This window comes from Schistocerca gregaria, chromosome 4 (genome assembly GCF_023897955.1).
Source record: "Schistocerca gregaria isolate iqSchGreg1 chromosome 4, iqSchGreg1.2, whole genome shotgun sequence".
Taxonomy (NCBI): Eukaryota; Metazoa; Arthropoda; class Insecta; order Orthoptera; family Acrididae; genus Schistocerca; species Schistocerca gregaria.
This window is the reverse complement of record NC_064923.1, coordinates 737987473-738012589: the sequence shown is the minus strand read 5'-3', so window position 1 is coordinate 738012589 and position 25117 is coordinate 737987473. Positions and strand designations below refer to the sequence as shown.

Sequence of the window (25117 nt, the reverse complement as noted above, 5' to 3'; positions counted from 1 at the left end):
ATTAACGAAGCAGATGGAGGGAAGAGGTGAATCGTCGGTAGCGCAGTTGAAAGACGCTTGGTTTTCTATTGGGGTAAATCAAGGAAATACCAATTAGTATTTTCACGACGGCTACCGCAGATGAAGATCTGTATGCAAGAAAACATCGCCATCAGAATGCAGAAATAAATAGTGTTGGCAATCATACAATACCTGAAATCTGGTTCCCTGATTACTACACATTTATCAGAAATCGTAGCCGCATTGTGATGTCGGCAGGAGAAAGGATTGCAATGCAAAGAAAGTCAAAATAACAACAATCTACAGAATACACAGGTTAGACAACAAAGCATCATCCATGCGCCGGTCGTAAAACACATGGACCGCTCAATGCCACTGCAGTTAACTCTACGTTATTTGAAGACTCGAATTCCCATTAAATAAGGCAGAATACATACTACCGTACTACACATTTTTAGGTTCAAATGGCTCTGGGCACTATGGTACTTAACTTCTGAGGTCATCAGTTCCGTAGAACTTAGAACTACTTAAACTTAACTAACCCAAGGACATCACACACATCCATGCCCGAGGCAGGATTCGAACCTGCAACCGTTGCGGTCGCGCGATTCCACACTGTAGCGCCTAGAACCGCTCGGCCACCCCGGCCGGCACATTTTTAGGGCAGTTAACCGAATGCATGTGTAACTGTGAAATCTTAGGAACGCTGATCTACTGCTATATCACTGTAAGACTAAAATACAATTAAGAACTGGGAGGTGAGCGGACAGGAGCTGCAGCAGTGACGCACAACAATGAGGTTGTACAAAATTACTGGAAGATACCACGACAATGGGCGCCGACGTTACACGTTACAACAGAACAGAAGGAAGATCTGGCTCTTACAAGGAGAATGTCAATCACCAAACTGCGCTTACGTTTCGCCTACTACATTTATAATTTCACGCTACGTGCACTACTGAGTCTGTTGACTGACGAAATCTAACACACACAACAGAAGTTTCGACTACAGGGCTTTGTCCTCGCGTTTCACCACGTGCAGAATGGCGTAGGCCTCACGACTTTGAAGCCAGGATGTTCCCACATTTGCATCCGGGCTGTGCAAGACACCATACGGCGAATGTCGGGCTGCACCACCCTCCCTATCCCATTCACTTATGGTGTAAACGACCAAACTGCGCAGGTAAAACATTTCCCTGTAGGCCAGATTTCTTTTTTAGAAATATACACTACTGGCCATTAAAATTGCTACATCAAGAAGAAATGCAGGTGATAAACGGGTATTCATTGGACAAATATTTTATACTAGAACTGATATGTGATTACATTTTCACGCAATATGGGTGCATAGATCCTTAGAAATCAGTACCCAGAACCACCTCTGGCCCCAATAACGGGCTTGATACGCCTGGGCATTGAGTCAAACAGAGATTGGATGGCGTGCACAGGTACAGCTGCCAATGCAGCTTGAATACAATAACACAGTTCATCAAGCGTAGTTACTGGCATATTGTGACGAGCCAGCTGCTCGGCCACCATTCACCAGACGTTTTCAGTTGGTGAGAGATCTGGAGAATGTGCTGCCCAGGACAGCAGTCGAACATTTTCTGTGTCCAGAAAGGCCCGTACAGGACCTGCAACATGCGGTCGTGCATTATCCTGCTGAAATGTAGCAAAGTGTCTTCATTGCAAACAATAGGTGACCGACACGCGTAACCAATGGTACCCCGTACCATCACTCCTGGTGATACGTCAGTATGGCGATGACGAATACACGCTTCCAATGTGCTTTCATCCGAAAAATGACGTTTTGCCATTCGTGCACCCAGGTTCGTCGTTGAGTACACCATCGCAGGCGCTCCTGTCTATGATGCAGCGTCAAGTGTAACCGCAACCATGGTCACCGAGCTGATAGTCCATGCTGCTGCAAACGTCGTCGAACTGTTCGTGCAGATGGTTATCTTGCAAACGTCCCCATCTGTTGATTCAGGGATCGAGACGTGGCTACACGATCCGTTACAGCCATCGGATAAGATGCCTGTCATCTCGACTGCTAGTGATACGAGGCCGTTGGGATCCAGCACGGCGTTCCATATTACCCTCCTGAGCCCACCATTTCCATATTCTGCTAACAGTCATTGGATCTCGACCAACGCGATCAGCAATGTCGCGATACGATAAACCGCAATCGCGATAGGCTACAATCCGACCTTTAACAAAGTCGGAAACGTGATGGAACGCATTTGTCCTTCTCACACGAGGCATCACAACAACGTTTCACCAAGCAACGCCGGTCAACTGCTGTTTGTGTATGAGAAATCTGTTGGAAACTTTCCTCATGTCAGCACGCTGCACGTGTCGCCACCGGCGCCAACCTTGTGTGAATGTTCTGAAAGCTAATCATCTGCATATCACAGCGTCTTCTTCCTGTCGGTTAAATTTCGCGTCTGCAGCACGTCATCTTCGTGGTGTAGCAATTTTAATGGCCAGTAGTGTATGTTGGTGGTAGGATGCCAGTCCAAGTGCCGGTTATCGGATACGGCAAGGTTTTCGTTCGTAGTTGCCTCTGACTGCAGCAAACTATGTAACCTTTAGCGGCTACTGACCCGCGGAACGAGCAGGGTGATGGGTGTAAACGACTGGGAAGCAATGCGAGGTGGGAGCGTCCTGTCCGGACGTGACGCGGCGTGTAGGTCGTGTAGCGGCGGCCGGGCTCTGCGGCAGCGCGCAGACGCGGACGAGCTCAGCTCAGCTCAGCTCGGCTCGGCATGGCGGCAGCGGCAGCGGCAGGGTCAAGGCGGCGGCGCGCGCCCTAGGCCGGCCTGGGCTGTCTGCCTGCCCGCGTCCGGGCCACAACCAAACAGCCGCGCGTCGGGCACCTCAAGCGGGTTTCTCCGTGCGAGCTGACGACCTGCACGTGACTTCTCCATATTCGCCACTATCAGCTTTGCAATGCCACACTGCCATTAAGTTGCTGTACGGTCTTCACTGCAAACATACCCAAACTGGAGAATAAATTATTCTTTGAAATTGTGAACGTAACACGGGTAAAATACGGTGAGCCGAAGGTATACGGACTAGACTGAAATCACAATTAAATCAATAAATTAAATGAATACCCTTAGCTGCATACAGGCGTTGATATACGTCGGCGGGGACCGTTTAAAATGTGCGTCCCAACCGGGACTCGAACCCGGAATCTCCTGCTTACACGTAAGACGCTCTATCCATCTTTTTTATTATCGTTCGTTTCGTTTGGTATGGGCGGACGTCACATGGCATCTGTTTAAGTTGATCGTTCATTCCTTCAGTCAGGTTTTTTATTACAGAGGACAATCGGACCTCTGACCGAACACGCGGAGCTACCGTGTCGGCATTAATCTGAGCCACCGAGGACACAGAGGATAGTGCGACTGCAGGGATTTACCTGTGGCACGACTCCCGTGAGACCCACATTCCCAACTTAATGTCCGGCACTACATTCGTAGTGCCCCTGCCCATTACACTCATTACTCGCGGCTTTACCGGTTCCCCTAAGAGTTCGAGCAATGTGTGTGCATCTGCACAAATGACGATGGTATCTGTTCTTTCGAACATGTCCGGAGGAACAGATACTATCATCATATATAAACTAGACTGCTTTTACAACAGCACGGACGTCCAAAAGACAGCAGTAGCTGGAAAGTGAGTGAGGCCAGCTAACATTACCCATATTGCGCAAGCAGCAAAGTAAATAGAGGAAAAGGGGAGAAGAAATAGAACCTTTGAGGTTCGCTGATGACACTAATTCCGCAAGTGACAGGACGTGCATCTGAGTGGAACGGACAGTTTTGGAAAGAAATTGTGTCGAAGATTAACAAAAGTAAAGCAAGAGTAATGAAATACAGTCTAATTAAATCACGCGATACTGACAGACGTATATTACGAAGTCAGACACAAAGTACATAACTTGTTATCTGGGCAGCCAAGTAACTGACGGTCCAAGGATCTATGAACGTATGATGACGATGGCTAGAAAGGCATTTCTGAAAAAGCTCAATTTTTAAAAATTGGATATAAACTTAATTGTTTGGCCATCTTTTCTGAAGGTATTTGTCGGCACTGTAGCCTTTTACGGGAGTGAAACGTGAAAGATAAACAGATCACACAAGAGGAGGATAAAAGCTTTCGAATCGCAGAGCTACAGAAGAAAGCTGACGATCATAAGGTTAGACGCGGTAACGAAACAACAATATACATAACAGACACATCCTCTACAAGAAGTTTGAGGTTACTGTAGGCCAGGTCATTAATATACAGTACGAACAACAATTGCTCCAACAAACTTCTCGGGGATGCACCGCAAATTACTTCTGTATCTGTCGACGAGTCTCCTTCCAAAAATAACTTGCTTTCTACTAAAGCTTTTTTATGAGCCTTCCCCATCCTTTATAACCTTAATCTTGTAACTATTGTAACCGCTTACCTTTGAATTTAGAATACGTCGGAAGCACATAATTTCCATTCCCGTGTCGGCCTTTCTTTCTTAGACCACCAGTTGGGCAAATTAATATATTAGTGAACTGTATGTCAATTGCAGGCGCCGAACTGGTAGCGCACTCTCGTAGTATTTGGAAGGATCAGCACTGAAACTGCCGTTCGGCCACACAATTTTAGGATTTCCGAAAATCGGCTAAGGCGAATCTGGGGATGGATCTGCTGTAAACGAATCTGCAAATTTCAGTCCTCCGTCCCAGCTTATGCTCTATATCTAATGGCTTTTTTCGTCCACGCGTGGGTAAACTACTAGTCTTATGTGGCGTAAGCTTTCATGATTCCATTGGATGTTGTCGTTTCCTCCTTCAGACGAGATTGCGTTCATCAGTAACATTATTACACACGTAGTATTCGCCACCACCAACACGATTCAGATGCCAGATAAATGTTTCGAGATCTCTACTGAATGTACTCTTCATGGACTGTATAGAGCAAGTTCAGGAACCTTGCAGCCTGAAATTTGCTTAAATTACTATTACTGAAATGGCAATAAATTATGTCTTACGTGTGGCCACATGTACGATTACCCGAACGATGAGGTTCTAAATACAGGGAATATGGTTTTGCAGCGACGAGCATGACTATTATATGATTCGTTTAATCAACTGCAGATTTAACAGAGTACGAAGATTGTCTTGCGTGAATCTTCGGACAGTTTCGCTTAGCCTCTGGAGCTCCAACGAACCCAGCTTGTTACTGGAGCAGAGTGAATCGTTCTTTCATGCTTTGAGCCGAGGGTGGCGTGACGTGCGACGCTAAATTTATCCGTGACTCGTGCTCGCAATAATGCAGTATGTCAGTTGTTCGGTCTGGTTGGGCACCTGTGCGGGACAGGGCAGTCTCCACGGTACACATGGCACACACACGAAACATGGACACCCTACGAAGACAGGGAGAGGGGAGAGGGGAGGGAGGGAGGGAGGGAGGGAGGGAGGGAGGGAGGGAGGGAGGGAGGGAGGGAGGGAGGGAGGGAGAGAGAGAGAGAGAGGGGGGGGGAACTTTGGGGGGGGGGGGGGTAACCATCATTGTTAACACTGAGTAAATGTTTGTATTTCGCTGTCGGCGAAAGCTAGTGGTAACCAAATTTCCTGTTCAGTTTTTATCCTAGTTTGCTGAGACGGGAGCCTTTCTGTCCTTATCACGTCCAATGCTACGAGACAAATCGTCAGACAGGCACGTAGCGGTTGCTCCTTATCTGATCGCTACACACACTTGGTGCACTAGCGGCACAAATCTCCTTGGTGTGATTTATGATTTCTTACTCGAGTGTACGAAATACGTCCCATAACTTACAAATCTTACTGCCGTTTTAAAAGTCGTTTCGGGCCGTACTGAAATATGTTCTCGAGATGGTACGTCGAACCCTAATTTCTTTCTGCTTGAACGACGAATTAGAACAGAAAACGTAATACCCTAAGCCGGGGAGTCGGTACTGACTCGCGTGTTCCTACATTTCTCCGGGTCCCTAACTAATCTTCCTCGAGGTCGGCTTTTACCCGTCTTTCCATGAGCCACGCCCCCTCCCTTCTCGACATTAGAGAGATAATATTTGCCCATAAAACGTGTCGTCTTATTTATCCACGCAAACAAACAATACGCTTTGGTCGTGAAATATTCCACACTATTAATGATGGGAGCCACCCGTAATTTACAACTGAGCAGGTAACGCAGACGTGTTGTTCACACTGCACCATTACATTAGCTGACGTAGCCCCGGATGGCAATTGGTCTGCCACTCTCGTGCCATTAATCGCAATATTTTCCGACCCAACTGGTCGATTCTTCGATATAGAATCAGTAATAGGTCGGCAAACGCTCTTTCTTCTCCTTGAAAGAAACGACGTTCTGTTTTCAAACAGTAAGTAATGGGGAACACCAGTTATACTGATCCGAAGATGTCGCATGAGCAATTATCGATGGCCAACTTGTGGGAAGTATGGGTAATAAAATGAGAACAAGGACGTACTAAGGCGGAAGTTAATAGCTGAATGTCACGTCGGTCAAGCTATCAGCGCCCAACCGAATACAATTTTGGTTCCGCAAAGGTGAGTGAAAGAACTGGAAGTGGGCGTACAGTAGGATATATCCCGATATTCATTTGATTTATGAGAACCACACAAACGCTGAATATATGTTCTTAATGTTTAATATGTGTCTGCTAGAAGGAGAAAAGCAAGGAAAGTGTTTATGAAGAAGAGAAATTTGTTAACATCGAGTACAGCTTTAAGTGTCAGGAAATCGTTTCTGAAAGTATTTGTATGGAGTGTAGCCATGCATGGAAGTGAAACATGGACGATGAATAGTTTGGACACGAAGTGTCGTGCTACAGAAGAATGCTGAAGATTAGATGGGTAGATCACGTAACTATTGAGGTATTTAATAGAACTGGGGTTAAAATGATTCAAATGGCTCAGAGCACTATGGGACTTCTGGGGTCATCACTCCCCTAGAACTTAGTACTGCTTAAACCTAACTAAGCTAAGGACATCACACACATCCATGCCCAAGGCAGGATTCAAACCTGCGACTGTAGCGGTCGCGCGGTTCCAGACTGTAGCGCCTAGAACCGCTCGGCCACCTCGGCCGGCCAATAGTAACTTATTTCCAGTGACAATCGCTACAGCAATATGTGTTACTTAAAAAAAGAAAAAGTCTAGTAACCATTATAGCCTATATGTCTTCATAGTCATTAAATAAGTAACATTTTTTATCCGGTGTGCGAATACAAGAAAAGGGCCCTCTCTTATCTTGTTGGGATTGGCGGAAAGTAAGTAAATTTAGATTGCTATACAAGGATTTGAAGACATCTTCTACCGAACGAGTCTACAGCGTATAAACTAGTGCGTTAGATACTAATATGTGCAGCCTGTATTATTTACACAAAAGCTTTCACCATGAGCGATAGGTAACACGGTGGGAAGATCTCAGATTTCCCGACTATGGTAGCTAACAATTCAAGAACTCGGAGAGTACACATACACTTTCTATTTAGTGAAATACGAGATAACACCACACTTGGCGAACTTAGGGAATGCTTGAAATAATCATTTCCGGCTTGGCGTGTGCCTCTACCTAATCACCACCACCTTCCGCATGTGTCAGCTGTGAACCATCGTCAGCGTGATATAACAGTTGCGTGTTCGTGTTCAGGTGATAATAGACGTGTGCGTCTGTGTCCTACAGGCTTCATTCAGCGATAACCACTGTAGGTGGATACAACTTGGGACTACGTGAAGAGTCTTCACCTCTACGGTACTCTCACACAGAGCACACACCTCTCTTCGACTAAGAGAAAAGGTCTCACGTAAACTTAAGGTATTCCTATTTCCTACATAAACTGCATTGCCGCTTCAAATCCTGGAAGTAGGTTAGCGCCTCCCTTCAGGTGTGTCGACTAAAATGAGCGATGGCCCAACGGAAACACGCCATGCTTAGAAAAAGACGACAGGCCTGACACGCAAACGACGGTGATAGAGTGTCGGAAGCATCGAATGCTCTTCCTCCAGAAGAGGTGTGGAGCCGTTGCTTAATGTGACGCAGATACAGCAGGATGTTGGCAAGTTTCGTGCATCACGCACTCGTGATGAAATAAAGCCACTGGGTATGTTGCGCCGACGGCGGTTAAACAGACCCGCTTATTTTTAGCGTCTGTCTCTCGAGGACACTGGAGGACCTTCCGCGAAGAAGCGTAAGGAGCAAAACTAAAAGGCCGAAGACATCGAGTTCCGCATGTGGCACTTCCGTCTCAGAAGTTCATGAAGTTCCAAGCTCAATGCAGTTTCTGTACGGAACAAAAATAGAGTTAATCATGGAAAACCTACAGCGTCCTCTACGAGAACTCATATTTTGCAGGGTCCTCCCTACATCTTTTATTTTTCATCAGACGGCAAATCTCACACAATCCCAAAACACGAAACGGCTGTCAGCCATTTGGTGTAATTTCAAATTCTGCATGTCAGTGACAATACTGAGTCGATTCGGACAGTCTGCGATCAGTCAGACTTCCCTTCTGCCATACTCGCATGCAGGTAAGGACTCAAAGTGGTGTGATGGTCCATCCCATCCCTCGGCCTGTCAATTACAGAGTTATGTCTACGCCCAATCAAATCGACTCTCATATCTCTATTAATTATATGATAAATAAACAAATTTCTGTGTGTTTTAATCCTTAAATTCATTTGTTTCATTGGCATCTCCATTTCTCGACTTTACTAAATTACATTATTTACAACTCAAACCATTTGCGTCCTCTCTTTGTGGTGACACGAAGTTTTATTTTTTTAATTTCATTTTTCACTTGGATTGAATGTATGCACTAATGGGAAGAAAGAGAGTGTTCAATAAGATCCATGGACGACGAGATCATTTCAGGCGAAGCACGTCTTCGGGGTGTACAAGAATAGGCGTAGGATACCGGCCGAGGCGTCCCCAAAGGAACTGTCTCGGCTTCCGAATGGAACCACTTAGGGAAGCTGCAGAAAATGTATATCTGGACGGTTCGGAGGAGGGTCTCAGGCCCCGTTTCTCGCTATTGCGAATCCAGCGCCTTAACCTGTTACGCCATCGCTGTGTCAACGCATTGGTGCACCACAGAAGTATGGTGAGGTGAGTTGAAGACCAAAAATGTGTTAGTGTTGCTGTGATCGACAGCGTAAGACGGCAGCAATGTAGCTCCTACGTGAATAGGTATCCATCACGTGACAAGACAAAAAAAGGGACTGCAGAGACGTTCAATTGAAGTTAACATTGACCTCAATACAAATATAAAATATTGTCACACACTGAATGCACATACTACTTAAAGCCCATCTTCGAGACACAGAACATTTTCAACTCAGTCTTCTATCTTTATTGATTTCAGTTTAGCTTTATCTTGTGCAAATATTTACATTGTTATGTTAATAAAATCCATGATACTTACGCGCAATCTATTATTAACAACGATCGTGTGCAAACTACTTGATACGGAAAACAAGATCGAAAAGGTTGCGTGAAGTTGTTAGTAACTAAACAACAGTGCAATCCAGAAGCGCAAAAGAAAGTAAGTAAGTATTAGGACTAACACTCAAATCGGATTAATTTTTAGCCACTCTTTTGGTTCGCATTATTTTATGTCAAATAACTTTCAAACGCGCAACCTAAAAGCAAGAAAGGGAATTGTACATAGCGAGCCTTGTGGTATTGCCATGTATCCAAATAACGCATACCACCGTGCCAATCAGTCAGCAAATTGGTGTTCAATTTACAGCTGTCGCAGTGAAGCAAATACGAACCTGAAATTAAGTTGTGTTTGCTGTAAATGCGTAAGAGTGTCCAGCCAGCGTTACGTGACGAAGTAGGGCTAGATTCCGGCGACGTCTGAATCGATATGGTGGCACGCAACAGTGCATCCACTACATGGCCTTAGCTGCTTCTTACCTTCACCTCCTCCCCCCCCCCCCTCTCTCTCTATTCCTTACAAATGCAATGTGTGGCCTGCTTATGTAACGAAGTAAAACTTTTTCACGTTATTATTACAAAAATTCTGCGTCTCCTTGTCTGCACTGGCTGACTTCTGGACTCGGGCATATACCATGATGAAAACCTTTCCGCCTCCTCTACTCTACTAGAGCCAAACAGTCCAAAATTATATGTACTTTCCTCGTAACTAAGAGTAACAGAATTCCTTAAGTGAACATTGGCATTATGCTCTAATAAGCGGAGACAAAGACACGAACGGAAGTAACCAAGAAGACATTATCGACAAAGAGGAGGGCTGTTTCGTGAATCCGACGACACTTCTCTGATGACTTGTATTCTCAAACGACGGCTTTATCATTTAAAGTTATGATGCGTATAATGCAGAACATGCATAGGATGCAGGCATTTTGTTAACGATCAGCGACCTGCACATAGAGCAAACATCGAATATCTCTCTCTCTCTCTCTCTCTCTCTCTCTCCACACACACACACACACACACACACACACACACACACACTCTTTAATCCTATAACTACCACACAATGTTTAGTGGCAGCTAGGTCGATCCTCCACCTCGCTACAACTGAATTCTGATAGTACCACAGGGCATTAGTCGCACTTCAGAGTCACTTCTTACCAACTGTTAACTGCTACAACACTACAAAATCAGCACAAAAACACATTATCCGAAGTGGGGAGTGGGCAGTAAGCCAGTGGATCAAAAATATCAACTACTCCGCTACTAGAGAGAGAGAGAGAGAGAGAGAGAGAGAGAGAGAGAGAGAGAGAGAGAGAGGGGGGGGGGGGGGGGGGGGGGGGAAGGAAGAGATGCTGACATCCTCCATTGATCTTGATACCTGGTTTATTTTGTTACTCGCTGCACACACTGAACCCGCCTGGCCGAGCGGACCATTGGCATCGAGTCTCGTGTCCCGCGTAAGTGGAGCGTAGCATCGGTAGGCCTGAACGCCGTGAAAGTGACGCGAAGTCACAAGTGGAGTGGGCTTCTGATTCAAGGTCGAGGCTAGAAATGATCACGCCCAGCAGCCGCTCACGCTTTCGTTGCCCTGGTGCCGCTGAAGTAGCAGCGTATTCTTCTCCTGCTCATTCTGGCTTACTTTCGACTGAGTGCTGTGAGACCTTTACGAACTTCGCGCCCCCAACCTGCTTGTCACGACTATTGTATTATTTTTGTTACACGTCTGCATATCCTTTCCGATAGAGTAATTCACTATGTCATATTTCTCTAGTCACTTTTCTTTTTGTCGAAAGCGCTCTACTAAGCAATCCCTTTAAGTATCCACAAAAGTCTCTTTCTCGTCTTCTCATCACTTAAAACCTGTCTTTTTCACCAAGACGTTTAGCAAATGATACTGGTAACACTCTTCGGCAGAATGTTTGTCTCGTTACACCTACAGATCTCTTACACTGCGATGATCTCTATAGACGAGTCACATTTTTTTATGAAATGCTCACGCCAATGGTGCCGTAAGTGCACAAAGGTTCAAAGTATCTGGAATTCCGGAAAGCTTTCGCCTTATCTTTTCCACGACGTAATCGATCCGTACAAACGTCTCGCAGGCGACAATCTCTCCCGCGAAACGTTGTGTGTCAGACATATCTCATATCTTCTGCACGATACAGGGAATCCAAGATTGAGCACGTGGTCAAACGACACACGTAATAGGAGTTACTTGCACTGACTCACTCGTCTTCACTACTATGCGGCTTTGGGTATTCGAAAAATATTTAGGCCATAACCGAGTAAACATATTCACAAGTATTCTAACGCTGTCGTTACGTTTATTATGTTTAATGCGTGAACGAAATGATGTGTACCAGCAGCTCAGTGATTCACAAAAGCGTATTTTGAACACAATCTGTGTAATAGCTCGGTCAGTGCAGTGATTATTTACAACAACTGTTCACCAACACAAAGCGCTGCAACGCATTGTAAATGTGCTATTTGTGATGCTCTCTGCTCGTACACCACTTAAATACCTAAATCTAAAACAATTTCAGCGGCAGAGAAATGATGAATAACCTGAATAAGAGACTCACACAGGAACGTATGAATTCAGATTCCTGACTCGAAGAATAGTTAATTAATATTGCTTTAATTTTCTTTGTATTAAATCATTTTCGCTTGCCACTTTGAGTTTTACTAGATAGCAAACATAGTAACTCGCGTAAATCACGAGTAACAAGAATTCTTGTCACTAACAACTTCGTGCAAGGTGAAACTTTTATGTTCTTAGCTTTGACTTCGAAATCTAGCAAAATCAATTTCCCAAACTACAAGATCACAGTCACTTAAGTTCCGGACATGTAAACTAAAATATAAATCTTATGGTTAAAGCTCTTTTCTTTAGCTTTATCAGCGAAGTTCCAGTTGCAAGCGCGATTTGTGCAAATATTCCCGTAGTCTAGTTAAAACTGCCTTTCTTGTTGCAACTTATTTTTTCCCCGTCCCGTTTCGACTTTTATCTTGCTCTAAGGCATCCTCAGTGGGACCTATAACGATACAGAAACCAAAGAGAATGAAACATAATATGAAGTGACAATGTTTATGTTGTTAAAAGCACAGTGTTCGAACAAATAGCTATATCTAGTGGCAAAAGAATAATAGTACACCAGAAAAAGAAGAAACATGGAGAATAGTTCGGAATACAAAATCGTGCTTATATTTCGGAAATAAGATGGCAGTGCGACGTCCAGACGACATGAGAGGAAACGCACATCACAGCAAGCTGTAAATAATTACTTATTCACATAAAAATGTGTCATTAACTGTTCGATAATCTAAAAATAACAAAATTGTATCGTTATAGATCCCACACTGGAAACGCCTAAAAAAAAAAAAAAAAAAAAAAAAAAAAAAAAAAAAAAAAAAAAAAGAGAAACGCGCCTGGGAAAAATTAATCAAGTTGCACAAAGAAAAGTCAGTTTTATTTACAAAACAAGTAAAACCTGTACGATCTACAAGGATTTCCATCATTGTTCAAGTTCCGCAGAGACAGGTTTTAGTGGAGTATGGTAGAGATGGAACAATACCTACAGTCAAAAAATAAGATTAGCGACAGATAGCATACAAAATATGTTTTCCAGGTAGCTAATTCTATTTTTAAGCATAAAATTTCGGCAAATGTGTTGGTCGTAGTCAGGTCTTAAATGTAATTGCTGGACACCTCAAAATACAGTCCAATACGCCACGAGTGCCTCAAAACGTGATTTCAGCATAAATTATTGTAAATTGCAAATGTTTACGAACTCAAATATGTTCCCGCTACAAAAAGCATTTAGAGGGCAGCATTGTTCTCTGGAGGTTTTGGTAGTTGGGCGTCATCGGTTGACACATTGTTTATCAAACATTAGTCAACATATATAAATCCAAACTTGATTCACATCAAGACACTGTAAAAATAGTTTTTCTTTCGCTACTTTATTAAGCAGGACAATCTGCACTCGTTGCAGCTTCAGCCCTATCTCTAGATCCTCCTGTCTGGTTTGACAATTTTTCTTTTCTCCTCATTGGCAGTAATCAAGAAGCTTGACCACGATAAATAAATGCAGGCAATGCGAGCAGCGCGTGGAGGTGAAACAAGGATGTAGGTGGCAAACAGCGGAAAAATTCAGGCTTACGTTCACACTCGAAATCTGTCCCAGTAAGTGCCAAAATTTGCTTGGGATTTAGTGTTCTTATGTATGATGATTGGATGGACGAACGTTTCAGTTTGTTTACAGTTTTCAAGTTTCGGACAGAGACGAAAAACTTTTCACCACTGTGGTTTGCCAGAGGAATCTGTCTGCAATTCCTGAACATCACAATGAGCGGACACTTGATGCGTTAAATTTGAAAATAGCGCGCCGTATTTTACGAGGTGAGAGCAGAGGGCGCTGATCCGTCGGATTATCTGGTACCGAATAGTGCCGAGTTTCATCCTCGGACTTTCTTACATGTCAGTGCAAATTAATCACTTTAAGGTCACTAAAATAAGCAAACAGCCATCACACCATTCACGCTGTACACTGACATGACCCACAACATTCACAGATGTGGGAAGATAATGGGAAATCATCCCCACTAGGATTTTATCATTTGTGCAGTCTGGTTGAGCCCTAACGCTCAAACGATCAGTCGGTGACCACATGGATTCACTAAATCAGCAGACAATACCACAACAATATTATTGTACATATTAATTATTGAAAAATAATAAAACTGTAAAGCTTACGGTTCAAGTACAAGCGCTTGACATGCTATCGTAGACGCCATAGCACCACCTGGTATCCGCTGCTAGCACTTGCTACCATACAGGCTTCGACACTACGCTAAGAAGACTGCCACTGAACTGACATAAGCACGCTAAAAGCGCAGTTGTTTAGCGGCCGCCTGGCCGCACGCGGCGAATTCGTGCGTAATCGGACCAGATAGCCAACGAGCGCGCGCGGTTGCGGCGACGTCATAAGCCGAGGGCCGAATCGGGTAACGAGCAGCCCGTGAGGCTATCGTGCTCTGTGACGTCAGCGTGGTGGCGTCACACCACGGGCTGGTGAGAGGGATCGGATGCGGTGAAACACAGCTTCCTTCCGACAATGCGCACCTCCGCTTATAGTCCGTCGCGCTCTCTAGCGCTGAGTAACAGTTGGGGCTTCTTAGAATCTCCGTCTCCTTTGGGAAGACAACTGCTTTAAGAACTGCCTTGGATTACCTATCACTTAATCATGTAATCTGAAATGCTTCCGGTGGTACCGAAGTTTTCCAACCTAGTTACAAGAACACATTTGTTCAAATCACTACTGCTGTGATCCGTACTTAACCACTACAACATGACTCCCTAATAACGTTGTCCGATGAATGCATCAAAATAACGTCCTTTCGTCAGAAAATAATATCAGTCATAATGCCCAGAAAATAATTATTGTCACCATCTGATATCTTAAAAATAAAACTTCCGATTTCCTCGATGTTAACAGTAAATTAAGTCCCAAGAGGCTCTGAACGGCTAGAGTTTCTCCATCGTCATTGCAAGTTGAGAGCCAATACAGTTATTACCGCCAATATCTGTTACAAGTACAGACTGTCCTTCCAACGAAAGCAGAAAAAATGAATGACACAAACAAAAAGAAATCTCTGCAAAGACATTAAGGTGGTAACATTAGTACAGATACGAGTTAAAATATGGGTACACAAGTCATCAACGCTCTGTCAGGGCGAATAAAATGCCGGTTACGTATTTGTGATGGAGCTTACAACTGAAGTTAAGAATTTTCTGTTGAACAACTTTTTACTGCATCGAAGACAAAACTCTTACAACAAGTTCTGTGCGTTGTTTTATATTATTATTAGTACTGTTAATATTATAATCATTCGTAATGTTACTTTTTTTCATTGTAATGAAACTAAAATGTAAATCTTTGACTTCTCCCCACATTCCAGAGAGCCCTCTTGTGGAATTCAGAGTATACGACTAAATTAGTCGAACTACACTCTCAAAAACGCTGGGATTGGTATGATAGGCAAAAAAAAAACCATGCAAATAATGGAATGCTAAGAGAATCGGGAATTCATTTTTGAACTTACAGATTACTTAAAATATCAATATTTACACAGAGAGATTCAATTTCTTCTAGTTCTGCACGGGATAGAGAAGGAATTTTGGATGCATCCGCGTTGCACAAGAAAAGGGGCGCAGCAACAGTGGGTACAGCAACGCGGTCCCTGACGCAACGTGAGGCGCCTGTGACAATTAGCGGCCTACGAGAACAAATGTGGGCCACGTGGCAACAGCAGACGCTTCTGCTACGTTGCTAATCTACACAGAAAGAACGGTGCCCTTATAACGACAAATTAGCGGCGGCTATTATTAAACCCGTGCAGTGTGTGTTCTGTGTCACGTAACGTGCTTAACGGCTTTTAAGGTCACACCTTTTTCGCAGATGACGCGGTTGTGCACCTTACTGTTTCTGGAGATTCGCGCTGCATAGGATATTTAAACAAGAAATGAGAGGAGCAGTCTAAAAAGTTGGTCTGATTTCCACAGTCCTTCAGTAAATGGGACCTTATGGGAGGTGTAAGCTGATTCACTCATTCCTTCCGAGTCATGAACAGTATCTATGTCTAGAATGGCCGACAATATAACGTTAACTAAAGCCCATTTTTTTCATTTTTCCATTGAAGAATACGAGGTAAGCACAGCGAAAAAGGCAACCACATTATCTTCAGGTGAAAACTAAGAACAGTCAATACCTATTTAAGATAATTAACAGATAAAATGTTTCTGAACACCTTCGTACCACATAAAAAGCATAACTGATAGTCAAACAGAACTAAATTGAAAATACAATCACAGAGGAAAAAACAGACATACGTCAGTCATGTGCCGAAACGTTCGTGATTTGAACAGCTAAATAAACTCAGTGCCTCGTTTTATGCCGGGAAGCAATAATTTTGACAGGCGCACGCATCAAAATTTAAAGTGTGTCAGAAAGCTATTCAGTTTAAAAATCAATTATGTCGAGAGGTAACATGTAATAAACTTGTCAGCATCCAGTTTTAGCAAGCCGAATGCAGCGACCGAAGTATCTCCGAAACATTAATGTTACGCGGTGTTATGAGCTTAAGAGCTGACCAAACTGAATTCGACAAAGTCACTCGTCGAATACAGCCAAATGAAAACAATGATGACCTATAGCTCTTAACTGACTGATATTAGCACAGCGCTGTCTTCTTATTAAGAATTAAAGATGAACGTTGGTTAGACCATGAAGGGTCGCCAGAAATATATGGATCAAAAATGGAGGGGCAGGAACAGGGTTTATGTTGATGCACAAGAACTACCTTAATAATTAAATACACACCCACGGAATCGCTCTACCCTGCTTTCATAAATGCAAGGAAAGTGACAATATCGACTGATCTTAAAAACTCCAGTGGCACTTTCTGAAAATTTTAGCTTAGCGTATGGATCGGACACACACATAAATACATACACAGTTAAACATCGTCACCTGAGTCGCGAAGCACCAATTTGACCATCACAAGACACCCAGTTACTGAGATATCATCAGAATGAAACTAGCTGAATTCTATTAATCTGTAGTGCCGGGGTGTGGTAACCTAAAAAATCGCTGTTGGCAACTCATTGTATATTTACAACCTGCGCTATTACGTATGAGATGGTCTGTCAGTACCTTTTTTTCTGTAGTACAATTACCATCAACGGAAAGTTAGTCGGCACTAGATTTATGCAAATTTAACCAATGAAAGAACATGACACCGCACGTTCCCGGAACATTTAGCCCTATTTATGCCCGAAATTCAGCCATTTACCGTTCATGAACCACATATTCACTACTTACGATGCTATACGATGGCAACTCCATTTCTGCTGATGGTTTCGGCAAAATGCCTCATCTGCCAGGCCTGGATCAGTACAGTGATATGAGCGCACACAGTGCCGCGTTTTGTCGAAAATAGTTGCAGAAATGAAGGTGGAACCAGTATCACCTTTAATAGTATGACAATTTTAAATTTCATAAAAGCTGCTGAGTCAATTTACGGAAGACTAGCGTCAGTTACGGTCCAGGTAGAAAAGCAACTAAATCTCGACACAAACAAGTTTATGAATACTCGCGATTTTAAATATGCTGTGGAGTGATCTCAGTATAAGCTACAGGGTTCCGTTCCATTCGATTAACCATACCGTGGACGTTACGTCTGGCAGATAAATTCGGAATAATTCTCATTAACACATGGTTCTCTCTTTTATACGCTCTCTTGTCGTGTTCAGTTATAAAACTCTGGTAGTTTTTTTATAACGATGACTAAAATTGTTTGGTTTGCCAACGTTTAAATTTTTCTGGGAATTATGATTTCGGTGTCTTAGGTTTTATTTTGTTCTCGTGTTACCTATGGGCAGAACGAAGGAATTTAAACACATCGCGCTGTATGTGTAAGTGCTGCGAACGATCTTCTACGTCTAAAGGATTCGTATCCTATGTAGCGGAAGTTCAAAGTTCACAAAGCTCACACATGAAATCTCGCTGGAACGCATATTGCTGTTTCCAATATATTTTCCTTTCTCAGTTAATTTTCAACGCTTGCTTGATCGAAGTGGTCGTTTGCCGTTGGTATTGGCGGCTAGCTTAAAATGAGGAAAAAAATGGAAATTAAATGAGTACGAAAAAGAATACGCAATGTTCGGATACAGCATTAGTAGTGTCATGTTTGAGACAGTCTCGTCGTTTAAATATCTGCAAAACGATATCAAAAGTAACATGTGAGGATTAAGGTAGGGAAGGTAAATGGTCGACTCCGGTTTATGGGGAAAATTTTGGGAAAGTGTGGCTCATCTGCAAAGGAGACCACATACTGGACACTAGTGCGACCTATTCTTGAGTATTGCTTGAACGTTTGGGTTCAGTTCCATGTCGGGTTAAAGGAAGACATCGAAACAGTTCAGGGGCGAGCTGCTAGATTTGTTAACGGTAGGTTCGAAGAACATGTAAGTGTTACAGAGATGCCTCTGGAACTAAAATGGGATTCCTTTTTGAGAAACACTACTGAGAAAATGCAGAGAACAGGCATTGGAATCTGACTGCCGAGCTATTCAACTGCCACGAACATACATTTCGCGTGCGGATCACGAACGTACAAGACATTGAGGCTCATACGAAACCAGACAGTTGTGTCTTCCTCACCCTATCTGTGATTGGAATCGTTAAGGAAATGACTAGTCATGGCACAGAGTCCCATCCGCCCCACACCGTAGGTGACTTGCAGAGTACGTAGGACGTTTGTTCAAAAAGTAAGGTGATTTTATATTTTTATGAAAAAATACTCATTTATTCATCAATATTCATGTCGTCACCTTGAAAGTAATGCCACTCAGATACAATACACTTGTGCCAAAGCTTCTTCCAATCTTCGAAGCACTTCTCATAAGCACTTTTTGGTACAGCCTTGAGTACCTCAAAGTGATGCAGTTTTTATCTCCTCAGTCGTTGAAAATCTTTGTTGTTTCACAGGTCGCTTCAGGTTTTGGAACAGGAAAAAGTTGCAGGAGGACAAATCCGGTGAATATAGTGACTGAGGCATGATTGTCGAGTTGTTTCTGGCCAAAAAAAATCTCTCTCAAGCAGCCATGGATGAGCAGGTGCACTGTTGTGATGCAAGAGCCATGAATTGTTTCTCCTCAATTCCGGACTTTTTTTGCGTATTGCTTCTCGCAAACGGCGCGTAACTCAAGGTAATACTACTCATTGTCCGTACGACGTTGACGCACTACGCCACGGCAACTGAAAAAACAGCGAACAAAACTTTGACATCTGATCGAACTGCGCGTGCTGTTTTTGGACCTGGCTCTCCGTGGTGCTTCCATTGGGACGACTGGGCTCTGGTTTCTACGTTATAACCGTTATGACCCTTTTGAGCAAATCAGGATCATCACTGACGTCATTCAAGGGCTCCTGAGCGATGTTCATGCGACGGTTCTAATCAAAATTGAAGTTTTGTAACAAACTTCGCTGGCACATGTCTCATGCCGAAAACATCCGAAAAAAATTGCATGACAAGCCGAGCGACAGGCCAACACCATCAGCAACATGTATTACGGTAATTCCACGATTTTCCAAAACAATTTTCTTCACAGTTTCGACGTTATCATCTGTTGTTAATGTGCTGGGGCGTCCAGAGCGAGGTTCGTCATTGGTATCTTCTCAGTCATCCTGGAAGAGCTTGTACAAATTGCAAACTTTTTTTTTTAATCTAGAGCAGGCTCACCGTATGCTACTGTCAATATTTGAAGTGTTTTAGAGCACTTGATTCCATTTTTCCCACAAAATTTGATGCAAATTCTTTAACCCATTTCCTACAATAATCGGAAAATCGCCGAGCACAGTAAAACACGTCTGACCTTTCTGTCTGCCAAAAACAAACTAAGTATGCTGGACACTTGAAACTAAGAACGTATGTTCGGGGCATGTCTACCAACATTAAAAAAAGGATTGATAACCGAATGTACGTTGCTCGCGCAATTTGATAACTCACCGTACTTTTTAAACATGTATTAAAGCTCAGGGCTTCACTCTGATGGCAACTAATTCTAGTTTCTAATCTAAAGCAGTTCTTCGAGAAATCAGGAATACAAAATGATACAATTAACTTTTTTCAATAAGAGTAAAACTTTAATAATGATTTGTTAACCATGCGTAACAAACTAATGGTATCAAAATACTTTCCTGTATTCACTGCTCACAACAATGAAATGCGATTATATGGATTATAACAAAAATGTTACGAGCTTCAATATCGATTTCGAGAAAGAGTTTGTAAAAAGGTAGCACAAGCGCCACAACTGTCTTCATATAAAGAAAATAAACCTTTACAAGGTATTGTAGAAAAAAAACTGTTAAAACCAAACGTCCAAGAAGTGACAGTTGTGTACCTCATGGAATGTAGTAAAAATAGCTGGAATCAATGGCCGAGTGGAGGGTAGCGGTCAGGCAAACTGCGTACTACCGTGATAACGGAGTCAGGCCAGTCAAGAGGAAGTTCGGCCCAAATCCTCACAATGGCGCAAGCATTCCGGACGACGGTATATAATTAACGCATCCGGCCTTTTCTGTCCCGCGCTGCTGGCAACTGCTCCGTCACTGGTATACAGCGCAGCCACGTAACACCGACTCATGACTCCACGTTATTACAGCGAATGTTTTCAGGTTAATCGTGGACAAGTTCTTCCCGTCTCTTCTGTTTTCAGAACCGCTGTTGTTCATATACATAAATGATTTGGCGGACTGGGTGGGCACCTGTCTGAGGTGGTTTGCTGATGATGCCGTGGTGCACCGTAAAGTGTCGAAGTTGAGTGACTGCAGAAAGATACAAGACGACTTAGGCAAAATTTACAGTTGGTGTGATGGATGGCAACCAGCCCTAAATGTGGGAATATGCAAGTTAATGCGGATGAGTAGCAAGAACACACCTGTATGTTCGGACAGAGTATTACTAGTGCCCTGCTTGACACAGTCAAGTCATTTAAATATCAGGGCGTAACGTTGCAAAGCGATTTGAAAGGGAACCAGCATGTGAAAAGTGTGGTAGTGAATACAAATGGTCGACTTGGGTATCTTGGGAGAATTTTAGGACAGAGTGGGTCACCTGTAAAGAAGATCGCATATAGAACGCTGGTGCGACCTTTTCGTGAGTACTGATCGAGTGTTTGGGGTCCATACCAGGTCGTATTGAAGGAAGACATCGAAGCAATTCAGGGGATAGCTGCTAGATTTGTTAGTGGTAGATTCGAACAAAACGTGTTACGGAGATGCTTCGGTAACTCAAATCGGATTCCCTTGAGGGAAGGTGGCGTTATTTTCGGGAAACACTATTGAGAAAATTTAGAGAAATTGCATTTGAAGCTGACTGCCGAACGATTCTGCTGCCGCCAACATACATCGCGCGTAAGGACCAGGAAGGACACGAGAAATTAGAGCTCATACGTAGGCGTACAGAGAGTCGTTTGTCCATCGCTCTATTTGCGAATGTAACTGGAGTGGAAATGACCAGTAGTGGTACAGGATACCCTCCACCAAGCGCCTTACAGTGGCTTGCGTAGTATCTATGTAGATGCAGAAGTACCGAAGAAAAGTATGTGGTGACAAGAGTAGACAGACAAATCTTCGGCACCTGGTACATCCGGAACACAATATAAAAGATAAACATCTTACGTACAATATTATGTTGAAGTGCTCTCAGATTTAGTTGTAATGAGTAATACGCTTATTAAGTTGGTTGGTTGGTTGTTTGGGGAAGGAGCCCAGACAGCGTGGTCATCGGTCTCATCGGATTACGGAAGGATGGAGAAGGAAGTCGGCCGTGCCCTTTCAGAGGAACCATCCCGGTATTTGCCTGGGGTGATTTAGGGAAATCACGGAAAACCTAAATCAGGATGGCCGGACGCGGGATTGAACCGTCGTCCTCCCGAATGCGAGTCCAGGTGTGCTAACCACTGCGCCACCTCGCTCGGTGCTTTATTAAGTCTTACACAAATTGGTGTACATGAATCACTGCACGAAATAATTTTTCTTGCCCTAAGATTATTCATTTATGGCAGGAACCTATTACACAGACTATCAACACACGTTCTCCGGCGTTGCGCAAGTGGTTACTAGGAGCTAAGTTATTTCAAAAAAATTCCACATGAAATGTCAGCTATTCCAGTCCTACGAGTTGTGAAGATTGTAAACTCTAAAGAATGTTACTTCACATTCAGGCACAACCATAACAATTACAAACGGCTGCCCTGTAGAGGTGAGGTTGCTTTGAGTACCCAATGGTAAAGAAATAATCACTGTCCGTTATTAGACATTCCGTATATAATTGTTACTAGCAGAGAATCCTGGTAAGGATAGACGAGTAATGGAAAGAGTACATGAAAAGAACCAAGGTATCTAATCATGTAGACGTGCTGCACCATACGAAAACTGAAATAATTCGACTCATTTGAAGAGTGCGTGCAGAAACGGAACATTTTTGAGAATGAAACGCATACTGTCAGCGTCCAAGGTGAGATACGGTCTAAAAATTAGAAATTCTCATCGTGAATCGCATAATATTTGAAAATCGATTCAAGATTTCAAAACTATGTTTTTAGCGAATAAATGTATGCAAAAATGACGGGTATGATCCTATATTTTAAGCAGTCTTTTTTTTCGTTTAGAGAGATAAAAGCAACTACAGGTTTTCCTTTAATTAAAACTTTTCTTAACAGGAGTCAGTATCTCGTGAGAAGAGTCAGTACAGGAACAGCCCATGTCGGTTATCACAGCGACAGTTTTCGCAACAAAATTCAGAAAATGTGCCCAACGGAAGATCTAAGTCAGCAAGCAAACCGCTCGACTGACACACACACACACACACACACACACACACACACACACACACACACACACAAAGTTACGACTTTTAAACACACAGGAAGATTTCAAGTTGATACATACTACTGCTTAATGAAAATTTCGTTTAGGTATCTTATATTTATGAAACATTATACGTATTATGGACTATATGATGTATCCTGTCCACAGATGTATAGGGAAAGCGGTATTTCTGCGCAATATGTACAGAATATTAACAACAGACAGCGAATTGCGGTTAAGCCAGACGACATAACAGAACTTCCATCGCCAATGTGTGTGGTCATTGGTCATACTCTGTACATCCGTTTTCTACTGCATTATTAAGCCGCAGCAGGCGACTGCTGATACTGCTTCTTATTAAGAGGCACGTATGACCGCTTCTTCGGCCCTGCAGCTCTTCCGTATTATTTCACGCCAATCAAGGCGTGATAGTGCACTACAAGATTAAAAGAGATATGATCCCACGTAGGTAGATTTAGTGCACGTACTTGGCCGACGCCGCAACAATTCAATATGACCGTTACGCCTTATGAACACACACAAACAAAATTCTACGAAGGAATCAGGGTGTGCATATCGCAGGCAGAGAGAGAGAGAGAGAGAGAGAGAGAGAGAGAGAGAGAGAGAGAGAGAGAGAGAGAGAAGGGGAGGGGGGGGGGGGGCGGCAGCGTGAGGAATCAAATACTGCAACTGTAAAACTACTCAAACAAGGGGAATTAAATCACTTATGATAAAGTAAGGTTGTAGCGATATTCTTGTTAAGATGGCATTGATGAAATATAAGCAGTCTGTTTAAAAAATTCCTGGACTTCGTTCACTTTTTTTTCTACGCTTACCTTTCACTTATTGTGCATGGTCTCCTTCGAAATACTCTCCTCCAGAACTGATACGCCGCTCCCAACGCGATTTCCAGTTGCGAAAGCAGTCTTGCTACGTCTCTTGATGGATTGCGCGAAGCGCTATCTGTGAATTTTCTTTTATGTCGTCTATCGTTGCAAATCTTCGTTCTGCCAAAGGGGGTTTCAACTTTGAAAAAAAGTCTTAAGGGATCAGGTCTGGAGGGTACGGAGGATGATGCAGCACAGTGGTTCGTTTTTTGTGCAATAGCCACACACCAACAGGGGTGAATGTGCGGATGTATTATCGTGATGCAAGAGCCATGAGTTGTCGCGCCACATTTTAGGCCGTTTCCTTCTCATATTTTCGCAGGCGTCGCAACACGTCTCGATAGTACCATCGATTAAGTGTTTGTCCCTGTGGAACGAATTCACGATGAACTAATCCTTCAAAGGCAAAGAAAACTACCAGCATGGATTTACGTTTGATCTGACCTGACTTTTTTCTTCGAGAACCTTTCTCGACCCATTTGAGACTGAATCTTGGTCTCAAGATTATAACCGTACACCCACGTCTCATCACCAGTTATGATTCTCATATCGTGCTCATTTGCGCGATCAAAAAGCTCTTCACAGACTGCCTCATTTGCGCGATCAAAAAGCTCTTCACAGATTGCGAGGCGAACATCTTTTTGGTCTTAATTCACGAGCCGTGAGACGAACTTTGCGGCAACACGATGCATTCAGAAGATGCTGTCTCAGGACTTCATGACACGATCCAACTGAAATCTGTCGGACAGGCAGTCTTCGATTAGCACGCACAACTTCGTCGACGTTCCTGACAAGAGCGTCGTCGGTAGACGTGGAAGGGCGTCCTGAACGCGGGTCATCTTTTAATGTAATCTGGCCATTTTTAAACTGTGTGTACCTTTCCTAACACCGAGTACGACTTACGAGGGGCGTTTGAAAAGTCCTGCAAAAATAAAAACTACTTACGTGTTTCGGGTAAATATTTTATATATTTCGACAATGTCTCCTTTTAGACTTACACACTTCGTCTAATGCTGTTCTAATTTGTTGATCCCTTCAAAATAATAGTAATTGTCCAAGTCTGCAAAATAGGTATTAACTGCTGCAATCACCTCCTCGTTTGAATCAAATCTTTGTCCCGCCAGCCATTTCTTCAAATTGGGGAACAAATAGTAGTCCGAGGGAGCCAAGTCAGGAGAAATGGGGGGGGGGGGGGGGGGGGAAATGTGCAACGAGTTGGAATCTTATTTCCATTAATTTTGAGACCACAACTGCTGAGGTGTGTGCTGGTGCATTGTCGTGATGGAAAAGGACTGTTTTGCGGTCCAATCACCG

General features: G+C 43.3%; 1 protein-coding gene across 7 annotated transcripts in view; it reads right to left on the bottom strand.

Annotated features, from left to right (window-relative positions):
* The window catches only part of LOC126365849 (ras-specific guanine nucleotide-releasing factor RalGPS2), a 364573-nt gene that overhangs the window by 49737 nt on the left and 289719 nt on the right, over window positions 1-25117 (bottom strand). The window contains exon 1 of one of the 7 annotated variants that reach the window (XM_050008501.1): window positions 14234-14366. The exons of 5 other annotated variants lie outside the window; for them this stretch is intronic. In XM_050008501.1, coding sequence (XP_049864458.1) covers window positions 14234-14274 — 41 coding nt within the window. In that variant the 5' untranslated portion in view covers window positions 14275-14366. Of the gene's footprint in view, window positions 1-14233; window positions 14367-25117 lie in introns of those variants that run through there. One more of the 7 variants, XM_050008497.1, reaches the window with a different exon arrangement.